The 19,810-nt window shown below is 42.2% G+C and overlaps 1 protein-coding gene across 1 annotated transcript in view; it reads left to right on the plus strand.

The window, feature by feature from the left end:
• The window catches only part of LOC138371206 (dual specificity tyrosine-phosphorylation-regulated kinase 1B-like), an 80,346-nt gene that overhangs the window by 27,107 nt on the left and 33,429 nt on the right, over positions 1-19,810 (plus strand). The window contains exon 6 of the mRNA XM_069336045.1: positions 5,561-5,723. Coding sequence (XP_069192146.1) covers positions 5,561-5,723 — 163 coding nt within the window. The remainder of the gene's footprint in view (positions 1-5,560; positions 5,724-19,810) is intronic.

A 19,810-nucleotide genomic window follows, 5' to 3' on the forward strand; every position in this document is an offset into this window, starting at 1 on the left:
ATAAGACTGCGAGCATATGGTCTGGTCCAGTAGCCTAGCAGACCAACCAGATCATCAACCAGGAGGCCTGGTCAGAGACTGGGCCGTTGACCTCCGGAATCAACAAAAGGTAACCACAAGGCAAGGTGGCCCCCCCCCTCACAGAGGCGTAGGAAGCTGTGACATTTATTTTCGCCTCCTCACCAAGAAAGGCAACCAGAAAGTTGGCAAGACAAAACAAACTACAGTGCTGCTGGATTAAAAAAGACCAAGGCCTCAAATCTGTCAAAAAATAAAAACCCATCCTCAGCCAAGTAAACAAACTATTGAATTCTCTAGGAACTAGCGCGAGCTCGTTCACCCCACCTCCGGCAAGGATGTTAATCCTCAGAACCATTGACATATAGGGTTTAGAAAAGAGCTAAATTAGTTTTGTTATTCTTTGCTACTGAAATATACAAATCATAGATACTTGCTGGGTGGGGTTCTGGGAGTAGTTCTACTCCTCAAGCTTGACCTGGGAGGCTCCAGGTTTGAATTGAGAGAGTGTGGTCCAATAGGCTGTTGCTTGGAGCAGCTCGCAGGCCCACATATCCTTGTATATTTATCTGCAGGTACAGTATGTATATTTTTCTGGGCTGGCCTTCGGTAGCTTCCTGGTACTTCACTTTCGTACCACCGAAACAGCCACTAAGCTTGCAGGCTTTAGAAATTGTGCAGACCTACCAAACACCAGGACCAGAAGCGGGTGTGCTCATAGAGACATGGCTTCGGAGCCTGGGAAAGCAAGATCAACATCATAACCATACAAACCCACCCAGAAAGTTTAAGTGAAGCAAACTAATCTTTGTATGTTGATGAGAGAGAGAAAAGATGAACACAAGGGAAGCTGCAGTTTTCCAGTACTAACAAACCACCGCCAAAGGTTCATAAAGGGCCTTGGCTTAAGGCCTCTCCAGGTCTTGAGGTATTGGTTTGAGATCCTCTCTGAGTGAGGATCCCTTGGCAAATGTAATGGTGGTATCAGAGCCAAGTTTCTCCTCCAGAGTTTGGCCCTTGTGTTTATGTGATGTTTTGGAAGCAACCCTTTCAAGTATGTTAGGGGTCTTGATAATAGGGCCTTCCTTTTCCTCGAGTTCAAATGAAGTTAAGGACTCCACCCCGGAGTCGGTCGGCCGAGCGGACAGCACACTGGACTTGTGATCCTGTGGTCCCGGGTTCGATCCCAGGCGCCGGCGAGAAACAATGAGAAACAATGAGCAGAGTTTCTTTCACCCTATGCCCCTGTTACCTAGCAGTAAAATAGGTACCTGGGTGTTAGTCAGCTGTCACAGGCTGCTTCCTGGAGGTGGAGGCCTGGTTGAGGACCGGACCGTGGGGACACGAAAGCCCCGAAATCATCTCAAGATAACCTCAAGATAACCCTTGGCCCTTTTCTTGGGAAGGAGGGTTCTAGAAGCTCGGGGAGTTACAGGAGGCTGTACCTTAAAGGTGAATGCTGCCTAACTCTCCCAAAGATGTGTTCCTGGATCCCAGTTCATGTTCTGGATTAATCTCTCCTCCATAGATTTCAGGAGTCCCAATATCTGTCCTTCCTGGTCTGATGTGACTTGTTCAAGCTCTTACACAGGCACCATGGCATTACTTAAGAAATGGACCCAAATAAAGGAGAGTTTGGCTCCTCAGTTGCTTTCTGGTTATGAAATGAGGTTCTAGATTCCTTCTTGTTGGTGGACTATCCATTGTTATTCTTGGCGAAATGGGCTCATTTGTGTTATTTGAACATTTTAGATTGGTAGGGCGACCCCTAATGTTTAATGTTCGAGTGTTTGATGTTTTAACCCAGTTAGGAGTACAGGCAGTTGGGTAAACGACGTCAGTAACTATGTAAATGATAGAAGAAACCTTGTAAATGGCTGAAGTAACTGGATAAATGGCAGAAGTAACTGGGTAAGTAGGGAGAGCAACTAGACATAGGGCGGGAATTGTACAAATTACGTTGGTTGTGATACAAAAAATTGTGAATCTGTTAATTTTTAACATTCCTAGTAATAAATTTTCCCGAGTTGAAAAAGTGCGGCTAACCAGAATGGGGGTGGTACTCGTGGGATTTGGATTACAGAGCATAGACATTACTGAACGTTCATCATATTTAATATTTTTGGTCTTAGATTTTGTCTCTTATAATTATAAATAATTGTTGTTATTAATAACATAACTTGGGATAATATAATTATTAGGATAAATATTAGTTTATAATAACCGTTGTTTTGGAAATGTTTCATAATTTGAAATTTTTGCTGTAATAGATAGGGGTGAACTATGGTCCTGCATACTTAACAAAATTGCATATCCAGGTTGCAATATACCCTGTACTCATATTTCCAGTCCAGCTATCTGTTTGACCACTGTTTACCAGGGGCCAGTTTCACGAAGCAGTTACGCAAGCACTTACAAACCTGTACATCTTTTTTCAATCTCTGGCGACTTTGTTTACAATTACAGCCTTAAACAGTTAATGAGCTCCGAAGCACCAGGAGGCTGTTTATAACAATAACAACAATTGATTGGGAAGTTTTCATGTTTGTAAATTCTTTAATAAATGTAATCAATGCCGTCAAAGATTGAGGAAAGATTTACACGTTCGTAAGTACTTGCGTAACTTGCGTGTAGATGGCCCCAGGTTTAACTGGTAGTATTCAGTTAGTTATTCCTTATTTCCTTGCATATGCTGGACACTTATTGTCACATTCCAATTCACCCACAGTTCAGGTATTAACTAGGGTTTAAATTGGGCCATGTCTGCTACCACTTACAAGCTCTTCCATTTAGGGTAAACTTAGTAACCAGAATCATCACCAGATATACTTGGGTGGTGCTTTACCACCTCCAGGGGCCAGATTCACGAAGCAGTTATGCAAGTACTTACGAACGTGTACATCTTTCCTCAGTCTTTGACGGCTTTGGTTACATTTATTAAACAGTTTACGAGCATGAAATTTCCCAATCAACTGTAGTTACTATAAACAGCCTCCTGGTGCTTCGGAGCTCATTAACTATTAAATAAATGTAAACAAAGCCGCCAAAGATTGAGAAAAGATGGACAGGTTCGTAAGTGCTTGCGTAACTGCTTCATGAATCTGACCCCAGGTTCTCTAGATTCTTGTAGAACCTTGACAGTTAGTTATTTTGATCTCCCAAATTGTCAGAACTGTTAGCCAGGGATTTGATGCTTATCCAGTTGGCACAATTTGGGTTCTTAGTCAACTGGGTAAAGTTTAGGTTGACTTCTTTCTTGTCATTGACATAGTTAAGGTTGAGTGTGAACTTCAGGATAGCCTCTCATGGTGTTCAAGAGAGAATTCAATAAACACATCCAAAGGATTCCTGATCAACCAGGCTGTGATTCATGTCAGGCTGCAAGCAGCTGTGTTCGACAGCCCGGTTAACATGGGACCAGATTCATGAAGCAATTACGCAATCACCTACGAAGCTGTCAGCCCATCCTCCAAACAAAGATCCAAAAGTGATGCCATGCACCCGCCAAACCCCCTGTTTATGAATGAAAAGCGGTTTACACACGACTCACAACTGCTGACGTTCGAACATATCCGGAACAAGTGCTTCACTGACGAATTTTGTTCGAATCACAACGCTATAAATGCTTCACCCACGTACTACAAATACAAATAATCGTCAACAGAACCTAAACACCTAACCTAACCTATCCTATGCCTATATATACACAATATGCCAATATATTATAATATTAATTTATACTTGAGAAAATTCCCGTTTTGAATGAACAGCATGTTAAAATTTATGAATGCGTCTGTGGGGTCGACCGCTGAATGTAATGGACTTGAGTCGAGGACGGGTTGGAAGCTGTCCATCATTTCTCAATCTTTGGCGGTTTTGTTTACTATTACTGTATTAAACAGTTGATTAGGAAGTTTTCATGCTTGTAAACTGTTAAATATATGTAACCAAAGCCGTCAGAGATTGAGGAAAGATGTTCACGTTCGTAAGTACTTGTGTAACTGCTTCGTGAGTCTGGCCCTAGACCACCAGCCAGGAAGCGTGGTCAAAGACTGGGTTACGAGAAGGTTAATCCTCGGAATCACCAAGATGAACAAGATGAAGGTGAGAAATGCTAAGTCCTCACCTTCCCCAATGGACCCTCAAGCCCCCTTTTTCGTTCAGAGTGCATTCAGGCCTGAACACAGCCTATGTGCCTTCCAGTTGAATTGGATTTAGTGGAAAGTATCGTAGTGCCTTCTGCGTAAGTTGGTGTTTTGCTGTCGTCGTGACTGCTTGGCTGGGGCCCAAGAGTTTATAGACCTTTCTTACCTTACCTGAGGGTTCATCTCCAGCTCCCTATTCTGGCCAGGGGTTGTGGTCCCCTTACCTGCAGTTGGCCCATATATGGCTGGGAGATGACCAGACCACACACTAGAAGGTGAAAAGACGACAACGTTTCGGTCCGTCCTGGACCATTCTCAAGTCGATTATGCTTCCCTGCGTATGGCTGGGAGGCCTGGTCTCTGACCGGGTATGTCGTCTTGTCCACCAGGCTGTTGGACGCAGTTGCTCACAGCTTGAAGTATGAATCACAGCGTGTGTAGTAGTTAATCGTTATAATTTTGTTTTGTTCCTGTTCCCAAGATCGTCCCAAAAGGAAAATTGTACCAAAGAGAGAATGCATTTAACTGTAGCACATTTTTCCCAATTATGTATTTAATTAAAATGATTTTAAATCATTAATTATGAACTTTTTTATATATTCGAGGTTAAAGGTTACTTCATGTGATCTTTAAGTAAAAAGTTTCAATATTAAATGTAAAACTATATTGAATAAAAACTATTTCATTAGCTTCAAAGCTGGTCCAACATGAAGGTTTTACATCAATTAGAAGCTAAGTTTTTTTTTTTTTTTGTAAGCAATTTTTTTAATTTTTTCTTTGGCATCCGTTCTCTATGAATATTATACATCACCGAGGACTAAAATATTGCATGTGTATGTTACTTCCTGTCCTGCCTGGATTGTATGTGGATTGGGTTCTGGGAGTTGTTCTACTTCCCAACCCAGACCTGGGGCCAGGCTTGACTTGAGAGCTTGGTCCAACAGGCTGTTGTTTGGAACAGCCTGCCTGCCCACATATCCACTACAACCTGGTTGGTCGTCTACCATCCTGTCAAATTTCCTGTCAATCTGAGGTGGTTGGGTGGGGAGCTGTGCTGATTTGGCATGGAATGTGACCCTGTAGTACACCACAAGCTATACACCATCTACCCATGAGGTATGGGGTGCATAATAAATGAACTAAACTAATTCCTACCCACAATCATCTTCCATACTGACACTAACCATGGCCTCATCACACTCATCTACCCTCACATCATATGTTTTGTAATGTGAAATGTACTGGTGTAGGTACGAAAGTACTTTCCTCAATCGGCTGCTGTCAAAAATTATGTGATTATTTGATTATGTATTTTAGTGTGATCGTAGGACGCTTCCCACAACTGCTTGGATTATAGCTTCTTGTTCTAATTAAACCTTCTTCTCCTCCTCCTCCAGGTTGTAAAGGCCTTTGACCATGAGGAGCAGGCTTGGACGGCCATCAAGATCATTAAGAATAAGAAACCATTCCTCAACCAGGCGCAGATTGAAGTGAAGCTCTTGGAGATGATGAATCGAGCAGATTCTGACAACAAGTATTATATAGGTAAAGACAAGATAGGTGGGTAGATGAAGCTGCGCAATGCACCCATAACACATTAACCCCTAATACTCCTCTGCTGACTCATCGTTCGCTTCTACAATATTTCACTGAGTTAAAGCACTCCTGTTTTTATTTAGCTATTTTTCCTCTTCACCTTTTAGTTTATGCTGAGCACTTTTATTCTTTCTACTTCTGGGAAGGTTATAAGGGTTTTCCTGTTTGAATTTGTTTGTAAGACTGTAGTCCTTGCAAATACACATGCACACACAATAAAGCGGTTAAGGAAAATGACAGTGATCGTCGGAGAATGAGAAAATGTGCATGTTATCGTCACACGTGTTAATATACCACTGCGGTAATCCTCTTGATATAAAACTCCATTATAATTTCACTTGACATCCTTGAATCTGATCACTTTGGTTCCAGTCGGAATTAGATTGGCTGTCGTGATCGAATATTTCGTCGAATCCTTCCAGACACGAAAAATAATAATTTTATGTACAAAAGTAAATAATACATTATTGCTTCACTAGCTACTTTAAACAAAATGCCACAGAATATTGGTAATAACAATGAGTAGTAACACAGTATTGTCATTAATATGGGTACTCACCAAGTGTCCAGATGTTTCTCCACATATGTAAGATCTTGCAATGATGTCTAGGTGAGTATGGTGGTGTTAATTGAGGCCGAGGCCGAGATGTTGAGGGTTGAGATGGAGGAGGAAGACAAGGCTCCAGTTCAAGTTCTCTTGGAAGCCCTTTGAAACATCTCCTTGAGTGTTAATTGCTTCAAACCATTTCATTGCCTTTTTCAAACTGTTTTAAAATCTGTAAAATTACATCAGATTTTGACGATTGACATAAGATCTTCTCTCCATCAACTTTAAAATGATTTCCAAACTTTTCTTTACCTCTACCATGCTTGCTTGAGTTCTTCTATCTTCCTCCTCTGGTGAATCTTCTGAATCCTGCAAATTCTTCTTGACTATTTTCTGTCACCAAATTAATAATAGCATCATCAGTCATGCTCGGTGCAGATTAACATCTAGATCACACTCGATCCATGCGTCCACTTCTTCCTCAAGATTGGCTGTGATCAGTTCGTTTCTCGGTTGTTGGGACTGTGCATACCCATAGCACAAGCAAGGAGTTCTTGTCATAATTTCTTCTGCGCAATTTCTTTCTTTGCACCAAATTCTTCAAAATCTGCAGCATTGTTGTCATCGTCAGCAAACAAACCAGCTGCAGACCAAAATTTGTTCCAGGCATGCTTCAAGGTTGATTGCTTGATCATTTCTCAGGCGTGTGCAATACACCATACAGCTGACTTCATAGTAAACAGTTTTCAAAAAATCTTTGGCATTACCCTGACAGCTGAGTGGACAGCGCTCGGGATTCGTAGCCCAAAGGTTCCAGGTTCGATCCCCAGTGGAGGCTGGGGAACGAATGGGCAAAGTTTCTTACACCCCTGATGTACCTGTTCACCTAGCAGTAAATAGATACCTGGGCATTAGACAGCTGTTACTGGCCACTTCATGGGAATGTGTAATGAAAAAGGAGGCCTGGTCGAGGACCGGGCCGCGGGGACGCTAAGCCCCAAAATCATTTCAAGATAACCTCAAGATAACCCCCTACTTAGCATCTTCTTGAGGTTATCTTGAGATGATATCGGGGCTTTAGTGTCCCCGCGGCTCGGTCCTCGACCAGGCCTCCACCCCCAGGAAGCAGTCCGTGAGAGCTGGCTAACACGCAGGTACCTATTTTACTGCTAGGTAACAGGGGCATAGGGTGATTGAAACTCTGCCCATTGTTTCTCGCCGGCGCCCGGGATCGAACCCAGGACCAAAGGATCACAGGTCCAGTGTGCTGTCCGCTCGGCCAGCCGGCTCCCTCCAAGCATGGAGTTGTTTGCCAAATTTAGTTTTGAAATGGAGTTTGAGATTCAAAATTATTATATGATCCATGGGTTGGATCAAGGAAATTGTGTTGGGTGGCAAAAATGTACCAAACATATTGCCCTAAACTAGTTCATCATCCTGTGGATGTGTTGCACTTGTATCAAGAAAGAGCATCACTTTGCTACTCTCTGGCAAGCCAATGCTGTTCAAATGGTATTTTACATTGGGTACAAAATTACTTAACAACCATTCATGAAAAATGGCTCTAGACAGCCATGAACTGGGCTGAGCCTTATAAATCACAGGGACAGTATTCTTGACACCCTTTAAATGCCCTTGGATTTAGATTTTTGCCACTAATGAGTAATTTGAGTTTGTGTGCCAGCTGTATTTGCACAACATGTAAAGATCCCTTTTTTTTTTTTCCCTTAAACCTAGCTGAACCATCACTTTCACCCTGATGAGTGTATGTATAACCGTCCAACACATGCCAATGCAAAGCTTATTTCACCAGCATTATAAATTTGCTCAGGAGATACAGAATTGTCCTGCATGATCTTCCCAAATTTGAGCACATTCTTCTGCACTTTTGGCATCAACAGAATTGCTTTTCATCTTGATTTCACATGCCTTATAACCATGATGAACTTTGAGCCTCTTTGCCACTCACTACTGTACTCGCAATTACTGTATCACGAAGCTTCATTTGCTGATGAAAATGCTTGGGCGTTTCCTTGGTTAGCCAACCCTGGCACTGGTTTCTTTTGAGTTATCATGTCTGCCTGTCCCACTCCCAGACAGCCTCGTCAATACTTTTAACCCAAGCATTACTAAGTGCTTATCTTCTGCGCATAGCTACATCTATCGCTTTTAGCATAATTTGCAAATATATTCTCTTTAGCCTTTAATTTATCATAAAAAAGTGGTTTTGCTAACTTTGTATTTGGCACAGACAATATTCCTAGTACAGTACAGTGGAACCTCGGAACTCAAATTAAATTTATTCCCAAAGGCGGATCGAGTGCTGATCTGCTTGAGTACTGAACACTTCTTCCCATAAGGATTAATGTAAATTGGATTAATCTGTTCCAGACTACAAAAATAAATATATTCACAGACTAATCACACTAATGTGATGTGTCAATGAGAAAATCTGTAGGAGCTGTACCTGGAGTATACCTGGAGAGGGTTCTGGGAGTTCTTCTACTCCCGAGCCCACCTGAAGCCAGGCTTGACTTGTGATAACTTGGTTTAACAGGCTGTTGCTTGGAGCGGCTCGCAGGCCCACATATCCACTACAGCCTGGTTGATCCTGCACTTCTTGCAAGAACTTATCAAAGTGCCTCTTGAATACATCCACCTTTGTTCCAGCAATATTTTTAATGCTTGCTGGGAGGGTGTTGAACAGCTGTGAACCTCTTGGTGGGTGTCCCCCCCCCCCCAACACACACACACACACACACACACACACACACACACACACACACACACACACACACACACACACACACACACACACACACACACACACACACACACACACACACACACACACACACACACACACACACACACACACACACACACACACACACACACACACACACACACACACACACACACACACACACACACACACACACACACACACACACACACACACACACACACACACACACACACACACACACACACACACACACACACACACACACACACACACACACACACACACACACACACACACACACACACACACACACACACACACACACACACACACACACACACACACACACACACACACACACACACACACACACACACACACACACACACACACACACACACACACACACACACACACACACACACACACACACACACACACACACACACACACACACACACACACAAAATAAACACACAGCAGATAAAGATAAATCACGACTGTTGATACTGGGGGACTTCAACTTTAGAGCAATAGACTGGGAGGCCTATGAAGCAAGAACGGAGGACTTTTGGACATGCAGATTTGTGAACCTCATTCTGGAGACATTCTTGTATCAACACATAAAGCAAGCCACAAGAATGAGGGAAGGAGATATACCGTCAGTACTGGATCTAGTATTCACCAGGAAAGAAGAAGAGATTTTTGACATCCAGTACCTTCCTCCCTTGGGAAAGAGTGATCACGTCCTGTTAGACATTAAATATGCTTTAAGATATCATCTAGAAGAAAATGGGGACATTGAAACAGTTGATAAACTCGATTTAAAGAGAGGCAACTATGGGGAACTTCGAAATTTTTTTAATGAGTGTAATTGGACAAAATTGTTGCTAGGCAGGGAAGTAAATGAAATGTATGCCAAATTTTTAAAACTATACGAGGAAGGCACACAAACATTCATACCAAAACAGAGATGCAGGACCAGAAAACAGGATTGGTTCGACAGAAATTGTGAGAGGGCAAGAGACCAAAAGACACAAAAATGGAATCAGTATAGGAAGAGGCCAAACCCCCAAACATACCAGCGATAAAGATGCGAGAAACAATTATACAGCAGTAAGGAGAGAGGCAGAAAGAAATTTTGAAAAAGGGATAGCAGATAAATGTAAAACAGACCCGGGCCTATTCTACAAATTCATAAACAACAAATTGCAGGTAAAGGATAATATCCAGAGGTTGAAAATGGGAAACAGATTCACGGAAAATGAAAGGGAAATGTGTGAAACATTAAATGAAAAGTTCCAAAGTGTGTTTGTACAAAATGAAATCTTCAGAGAACCAGACACAATAAGAATTCCAGAGAACAACATAGAGCGGATAGAGGTGTCTAGAGATGAAGTGGAAAATATGCTAAAGGAGCTCGGGAGGAACAAAGCAGCTGGCCCAGATGGCGTTTCACCATGGGTTCTGAGAGAATGTGCATCTGAGCTCAGCATTCCACTTCACCTGATCTTTCAGGCATCCCTGTGTACAGGAATCGTAGCAGACGTGTGGAAACAGGCTAACATAGTTCCAATCTACAAAAGTGGCAGCAGGGAAGACCCCCTCAATTATAGACCTGTATCATTGACAAGTGTAATAGTGAAAGTATTGGAAAAGCTAATCAAAACTAAATGGGTAGAACACCTGGAGAGAAATGATATAATATCAGACAGACAGTATGGTTTTCGATCAGGAAGATCCTGTGTATCGAATTTACTCAGTTTCTATGATCGGGCCACAGAGATATTACAGGAAAGAGATGGCTGGGTTGACTGCATCTATCTGGACCTAAAAAAGGCTTTCGACAGAGTTCCACATAAGAGGTTGTTCTGGAAACTGGAAAATATTGGAGGGGTGACAGGTAAGCTTCTATCATGGATGAAAAATTTTCTGACTGATAGAAAAATGAGGGCAGTAATCAGAGGCAATGTATCGGAATGGAGAAATGTCACAAGTGGAGTACCACAGGGTTCAGTTCTTGCACCAGTGATGTTTATTGTGTACATAAATGATCTACCAGTTGGTATACAGAATTATATGAACATGTTTGCTGATGATGCTAAGATAATAGGAAGGATAAGAAATTTAGATGATTGTCATGCCCTTCAAGAAGACCTGGACAAAATAAGTATATGGAGCACCACTTGGCAAATGGAATTTAATGTTAATAAATGTCATGTTATGGAATGTGGAATAGGAGAACATAGACCCCACACAACCTATATATTATGTGAGAAATCTTTAAAGAATTCTGATAAAGAAAGAGATCTAGGAGTGGTTCTAGATAGAAAACTATCACCTGAGGACCACATTAAGAATATTGTGCAAGGAGCCTATGCAATGCTTTCTAACTTCAGAATTGCATTTAAATACATGGATGGCGATATACTAAAGAAATTGTTCATGACTTTTGTTAGGCCAAAGCTAGAATATGCAGCTGTTGTGTGGTGCCCATATCTTAAGAAGCACATCAACAAACTGGAAAAGGTGCAAAGACATGCTACTAAGTGGCTCCCAGAACTGAAGGGCAAGAGCTACGAGGAGAGGTTAGAAGCATTAAATATGCCAAAACTAGAAGACAGAAGAAAAAGAGGTGATATGATCACTACGTACAAAATAGTAACAGGAATTGATAAAATCGACAGGGAAGACTTCCTGAGACCTGGAACTTCAAGAACAAGAGGCCATAGATTTAAACTAGCTAAACACAGATGCCGAAGAAATATAAGAAAATTCACCTTCGCAAATAGAGTGGTAGACGGTTGGAACAAGTTAAGTGAGAAGGTGGTGGAGGCCAAGACCGTCAGTAGTTTCAAAGCGTTATATGACAAAGAGTGCTGGGAAGACGGGACACCACGAGCGTAGCTCTCATCCTGTAACTACACTTAGGTAATTACACTTAGGTAATTACACACACGCACGCACGCGCGCATGCACGCTCTTATCACTAACTTTCTTAGGTGACATGGTGACTTATTTACACTAAGAATATCAAAAATATCTGAGAAAGTTTGGAGAAGTCTAGTGGTGTGCACTGAATGATAGCTATGGTGAAACTGACGCTTCAGGGATGCATGTTTAAGTGTGTGCAAACGGACGAGTACCGAACGTGAACACAGTGTCCAAGTGCCAAAATACTCGAGTTAGGAATAACTTTGTTTGAATACCGAAGTTTCACTGTAATGCCAAATTAATTTTCCTTTATAAGCTTAGCTACTTGTTCAAAATTTATCACAACATGTTTCTCTCAGCTTTACTGCTTGTTGAAGCCCTAAACCTTGCATTTCCTGATGCCATAGTGGCAGGATGCAATGTATATATTCACAGATATAAAACGGTGAAAGAGGGGGAAGGGCTTTATCCGCCGCAGGGAACCACGAAAACAAGCCTGGGTAGTCAAAACAGGTGCAGAGGTCACGCCACTGCGACTTGGTGTCTGGCCACCAAACTACATAGTCCTTTCCTGGCTGGGGGATGTTGGGGAAGCTAGTTTGGTACCTGGTCAGACTTGCAAATGACTAACCGAACAGTCGAAGGTCGGAAAAAAAGTTGGGCAGTGTACATTATATGTATACTGATTATGTTTGTAGGGTTTTCACAATTCTGCATGCTTGTAATGAAGAATACCAGGTTCAACCGATCATCATTCGAACATAATTAAAGTCACTGCAAAAGGTCAATTGGCCCATATGTGGCAGTTACTGTACTATTTATATTTACCCAAACTCTTATGTATGTTTGTGTGTGTGATTGCTAATAGCCAGAACCACACTACTTCGCCTAGTATGCAAGGTTCAATTTGCCTAACAGGCAGTGATTTTGTTATTTTCAAATATTTGTTTTCAAACTGGTTTATTCCCAATTATATTATTATAATTAGAGCATGAATTACTGACTTAGGTTTGGCTAGGACAGGTGTGATAAAATCTGTTGGTTAATTCAACTTAAAAGTAAAAAAAATAGTTTTTAATGTAATGGAAAGCTTTATAATTCCATAAGAAAAATTGTGAAAAATATATAATTTCAGGAAAATTCCACTTGTTGGGCAACTTAACTTATTAGGTTAGATAGGGGGAGCTGGTCGGCCGAGCAGACAGCACGCTGGACTTGTGATCCTGTGGTCCTGGGTTCGATCCCGGGCGCCGGCGAGAAACAATGGGCAGAGTTTCTTTCACCCTATGCCCCTGTTACCTAGCAGTAAAATAGGTACCTGGGTGTTAGTCAGCTGTCCCAGGCTGCTTCCTGGGGGTGGAGGCCTGGTCGAGGACCGGGCCGCGGAGACACTAAAGCCCTGAAATCATCTCAAGATAACCTCAAGAAGGGGTGGTTTTGGATGACTGTCACCAGAGGAACACATAAAGAACACTGTGCGAGGAGTATATGTGTCACCTTCCAACTTCAGAATCACTTTTAATTACATGGTAAAATACTGAAGAAACTGTTCATGACATTAGTGAGACCAAAATTAGAATATGCAGCAGTTGCATGGTGGCCACTGTTCAGTTATTCGTTTGCATGTCTGACCAGGTACCAAGCTAGCTTCCCTAGCTTGCCCACATCTCAAGAAGTACATCAATAAACTGGAAAAGGCACAAAGGCCTTCTACAAAATGGCTTCCGAAACTAAAAACGAACGGGTATGAGGAAAGGCTAGAGGCGTTAAATATGCCAAAGCTAGATATGCTACAAAGCTACCTATAGAAGAAAGAGATGATATGATTACCGCTTACAAAATAATATTGGGAATCGACCAAATTGACAATGAGGGATTCCTGAAATCAGCAACTTCACGAACAAGAGGTCACAGATTCAACCTAAGGAAACAAAGGTGCAAAGCAAATGTAAAGTAATGAAGATAGATTTAGGGAGCAGGAGGCCAGATACAAGGTACCATTGGCAGATGAAATTCTTCAAGAATCAGAGAGTGAGAAAGACCTGGGGGTTAAACCTCTGTCCCCTGAATCTCGCATCAAGAGGATATCATCAGCAGAATATGCCAGGTTGGCCAACGTAAGAACGGCCTTTAGAAACTTGTGTGAGGAATCATTCCGAACCTTGTATACCAGGCATGTCAAACATGCAGCACTTTGCGAGCACACCTGCAGCCTACACTGAGGATACTGTAATTTGGTCATTTAAAGTTTAAAAACTTCGGAAAAGGCCCTCATGACAACACAAATGTGACCCATGTGACCCTTGGGGTACCCTCAATTTGACATGCCTGTTGTATTCCACATATGTCAAACCAATCCTGGAGTATGCAGCTCCAGCATGGAGTCTGTATCTTGTCGATCATAAGATCAAATTAGAGACGGTTCAGTGGTACGCCACTAGAATAGTACCCGAGCTGAAAGGCACGAGCTACGAGGAGAGACTATGGGAACTAAACCTCATGATGTTGGAAGAAACATGAGCTAAGGGTGACATAATCACCACATACAAGATTGTCAGAGGAATTGATTGGGTAGATAAAGACAGTTTATTTAACATAGGTGTGGGGGGGCGGGGAGCACACACTAGGGGACACAAGTGGAAATTGAGTAACTAAATTAGCCATAGAGATGTTAGATAGGACTTTTTTTTTTTTTTTAGTGTCAGGGTAGATAACAAATAGAATGCATTAGGAAGTGATGTGATTGAGGCAAACTCCATACACAGTACAGAGTCTGTCTCCACCATTTATATTTTATTTATATATATAAAATACTGTATATGTAGATATGTATAGGGGGAGGTGTACTACCTCTGGTGCAGTTGTGGGAGACCCATAGCCTCGGAGAAACAAATAAGGGAGCACTCGGAGAAAATTTGTCATTAGTCTCCTGATTTCTTGAGTATTTGCTTCTCCTAACTACCCTATTATATTATTATACCACCCCTTATATATTATATTATGTTACAGTGTTTTATTTGTTTAATTTCAGTTATATTTGTTATATTTTGCTCTCTCTCTGTCGTGTCTGTCCTCCTTTACTTTGGTTTCTATGTAGACAAAGCTTTGGCTTTCCTACCCAGTAGCTCAATACGGTATGTGCTTTTCTGCATCACTCGCCACCGATAAGGTTAGTAGTTTGGCTTGGTAATTACTGTCAGATGTAAGATGTAGTTGAGAGTATTAGTCCGAGTAGATTATTGTAGTTGAGTGGTGTGGTGAGTAGATTAGTTTTTTTTGGTGTGTGTGTGTACTCACCTAATTGTGCTTGTGGGGGTTTTAGGTTTGGCTCTTTGGTCCTGCCTGTGTGTGTGTGTGTAGCTGAGAGTAGTAGTCTGAGTAGATAATTGTGTTGGGTGTAATTGAGTATGGCGTGGTGAGTAGATTACTATGCGAGATGTAGATGAGTGGTGTGTGGCGAGTAGATTAACACATAACTTCTCCATCCCTGGAATGTGCATGTTGTCATTTAAGGGAATAAACATTTAAAGTAAAGGTTGTCGGTCATTCAGCTGGCAAAGTGTTTTGTTGTTACCTTCATTGAGTAGTTTGTAAGTAGATTATGTAAAGGTAGTAGAGCAATGAAATGTATTTATTTCTTGAACTAATCCACAAGGACCTTGATGAGGGTTCGAACCCATGCACGGGATAAGATCATGTCGTGACACAGTTGACTAGGGGGCGTCTGGGAACATCTCGTGCGTAGATTCAAACCCTCGCAGGCGATGAGTCACAATAACGTGGCTAAAGTATGTTGACCAGACCACACACTAGAAGGTGAAGGGACGACGACGTTTCGGTCCGTCCTGGACCATTCTCAAGTCGATCTCACAATCGACTTGAGAATGGTCCAGGATGGACCGAAACGTTGTCGTCCCTTCACCTTCTAGTGTGTGGTCTGGTCAACGTTCGAACCCTCGTCATGGCCCCTGTGGATCTGTTCTTTTGATTCACGCTATTGTGATTTCTGTGTGTATTTATTGCTTTTTTAAGGCTGTGGGGGTGTACATGCTGGGCAGAATTGATAACAATTGTGTTGTGTACTCTGGGAACAGTTACATCCCTGGAAACACAAACCGTAACTGTCTCTATTTTCCGCTTGCTACAACTTGCTATATTGGCTGTTCTAACTGGTTAGGAGGTGCTAAAACTTGTTCAAACGTTGTACTAACGTCGTAGTTTCGGTGTGTGTTTGGCGGGATACGCTTGTCTGTGTGTGTGTTTTAATTTGCCGTGTATCTTTGTTTTGTGCTGGCTCTTAGTTTAGAAGGTAACTAAATACTTGGTATCAGTTTGCAGGTAACTGTGGCTTAAATGCATTTAAACAACAACATATATATTTGGTTTTCAGTATTTTTGTTATGGGAGTTGCTCGTGATTATCTTTTGAGGATGTTTTGGTCCTTTTGTAACAGTAAAGTCCGTTATCTTTATGTACTGTAACGGAGTGAAAATAAGTGTGATTGATTTTTATTTCTTTATTCATTAGATGACTTTTATGTATATATATCCAGGTATTTTACATACATTCTTATATGTAACAGCTTACAATTTTAGTTGAGATATATTATGACATACAAATTAAAAATACACTAGAAAGACACTAAAGAAATGAAAGAAACTATAAGCAACTAAAGAGTTTGACATCAACACATTTAGGATTAAATCTGTTGATGAAAACAGATTTACTGTTTAGATTAATCCAGGACAGCTATCCTGGATTAAACCAGCTTTGCATGCACAGCTCATGTAAGAGGGATTTGACTTGAAACACAATTTAAATTACTCACCAACAAGCCATATCCTTGTGATAGTAAATTTGTAATAATAGGTAATATTAATGGAAAAACGCCAACTCTTGGTGACTTGTAACTCTTGGAAGGTATATGAGGACAGGATAGTAGCTGAGATATGAGGACAGGATAGTAGCCGAGATAAGATAGGATAGGAGCCGAGATAGGAGGACAGGATAGAAGCCGAGATAAGAGGATAGGATAGTAGCCAAGATAGGAGGACAGAATAGAAGCCGAGATAAGAGGATAGGATAGGAGCCGAGATAAGATAGGATAGGAGCCGAGATAGGAGGACAGGATAGAAGCCGAGATAAGAGGATAGGATAGGAGCCGAGATAAGATAGGATAGGAGCCGAGATAGGAGGACAGGATAGGAGCCAAGATGGGACAGGATAGGAGCTGAGATAAGAGGACAGGATAGTAGCCAAGATAAGAGGACAGGATAGGAGCCAAGATAGGGGGGCCAGGATAGGAGCCGAGATAGGAGGACAGGATAGTAGCCGAGATAAGAGGATAGGATAGGTGCCGAGATAAGAGGATAGGATAGTAGCCAAGATAGGGGACAGGATAGGAGCCGAGATAGGAGGACAGGATAGGAGCCGAGATAGGAGGACAGGATAGGAGCCGAGATAGGAGGACAGGATAGTAGCCGAGATAGGAGGACAGGATAGTAGCCGAGATAGGAGGACAGGATAGTAGCCGAGATAGGAGGACAGGATAGTAGCCGAGATAGGAGGACAGGATAGGAGCCAAGATAGGAGGACAGGATAGGAGCCGAGATAGGAGGACAAGCAAAGTTTTGTTACATGAAAAAAATGTAGGCGTAGCACCTTGTGATAATACTTTTTAAGTGAAATAAGTGTTTGGACCTAGAACCTAATAACTGGGGTACTGACACACTGTGCCACCATCTGTTGACCTCTCATCCCTCTTCCCCCAATACACAAGCATAAAGACAAGAGCCCAGTAGGCTCAGGACTCTCTGGCCGACTGACTGGGAGCCGGTCGGCCGAGCAGACGGCACACTGGACTTGTGATCCCGGGTTCGATCCCGGGCGCCGGCGAGAAACAATGGGCAGAGTTTCTTTCACCCTATGCCCCTGTTACCTAGCAGTAAAATAGGTACCTGGGTGTTAGTCAGCTGTCACGGGCTGCTTCCTGGGGGTGGAGGCCTGGTCAAGGACCGGGCCGCGGGGACACTAAAGCCCCGAAATCATCTCAAGATAACCTCAAGATAATCTGTACACCAGCTGATTGACGGGTGAGAGGCGGGACCAAAGAGCCAGAGCTCAACCCCCGCAAGCACACCTCGGCGAGTACAGAGACCGCTTTTCCAAATGAGGAATATAATAGGATTAAAGGACAAGGGTGGACGTTAGAAATTCAAATGCATCAGAGAAATAAAGAAAATACTTGTGAAGTGCAGGTGGTAATTGCAGTGTACTTTGCAAAGGCATTGATGCCATCTCCATCCACAGTTATTAAAGCTAATGTTGAATGGAACAGTAAGGGGCAAGCAAGCATGTTCTAGACAAAGGGAAGTCCGGAACAAGGACCATTGTCGTGTGATATTTTGATGCTTCTGATGGTTTTTGCATCCACTTACCTCATTAAATTTAAATTTATTCCATTATAAATTTAAATTTGAAAATGAAAATTATCCTATATATAATTGGCATATGTGTTATTGAAATTGCAGGTTAAAAAAAATGCCTCTTTCGACTTCAATTCCTGTCATGATTTTGTATGTGGCGAGCGTATTGCCTCACTTTCTTCTGTCTGCGAGCTTTGGCATATTTATTGCTTCTGACTGCTCTTCATAGCTCTTGTGTGTTAAATCTAGAAACCATTTAGAACTGTCTTTGTTCCTTTTATAATTTATTGATATGCTTCTTGAAATATGGGCACCACACAGCTGCTGCGTTATCTAATTTTGGGCTCACAGTTACAGTATTGATTTTTTTTTTTACATTTGCTTCAAATTTGAAATTGCCTGTTGATGTCCACCCTGTCTCTTCCCTTGAATATAGTGATCATAGCTCCTTTGGTCCTTCTCTCTCTTTTATCTGTGTTGGATTGAGTTCCCTTAACACAAGTCTAAGAAAATTTTAAGTACAGTACAACCTCGATTCAACGCACCCTATGGCACCAACCCCGGTGCGTTGCAGGGTTGGCTTCGTTGCAAGAGGACTTCAAGAGGCGTTTGCATCAGTATCTTTTTTTCTTGTTAACAATAAAAATACATTACCATATTATATACTGTACCTATATATTACTACTCTACTAAAAAATACTGTGTTACAGTTGCTATTTATCTTATTGTTGGAGTTATCTCCATCTTGAATTCTCATGGAGTTGTGAATGCTGTACAGTAAATACGTAGTGTAATGAATTATGCCGTTAGCACTGTATTGATAAGTAGTTCTGCTGTATGTTGAGTATTATAATACAGTTTATGAAAACTATTTTACACTAAAATTACTGTAATGCAACCTTGATTTTAACTCTAACACTGTACTTAAATTTAACACTTATTCTAACTGTGCACTTCACTCACTATGTTCTTGCATGTTTGCATCAGCTTTGCTGGTGATCGCTGCTGCTGTGTTTACTTCAGCTGCTGCTGAGCTGGCGCTGGCTGCTGTTGTACTGGTGCTGGGTACGGCTGTGCCTGTGCTGGGTACCGCTGTGCTCATGATAGGTACGGCTGTGCTCGTGCTGGGTACAGCTGTGCTCGTGCTGGGTACAGCTGTGCTCGTGCTGGGGTATGGCTGTGCTCGTGCTGGGTACGGCTGTGCTCGTGCTGGGTACCACTGTGCTCGTGCTGGGTGCGGCTGTGCTCGTGCTGGGTGCGGCTGTGCTCGTGCTGGGTACAGCTGTGCTCGTGCTGGGTACAGCTGTGCTCGTGCTGGGTACGGCTGTGCTCGTGCTGGGTACCACTGTGCTCGTGCTGGGTACGGCTGTGCTCGTGCTGGGTACAGCTGTGCTCG

This window comes from Procambarus clarkii, chromosome 4 (genome assembly GCF_040958095.1).
Source record: "Procambarus clarkii isolate CNS0578487 chromosome 4, FALCON_Pclarkii_2.0, whole genome shotgun sequence".
Lineage (NCBI taxonomy): Eukaryota > Metazoa > Arthropoda > Malacostraca > Decapoda > Cambaridae > Procambarus > Procambarus clarkii.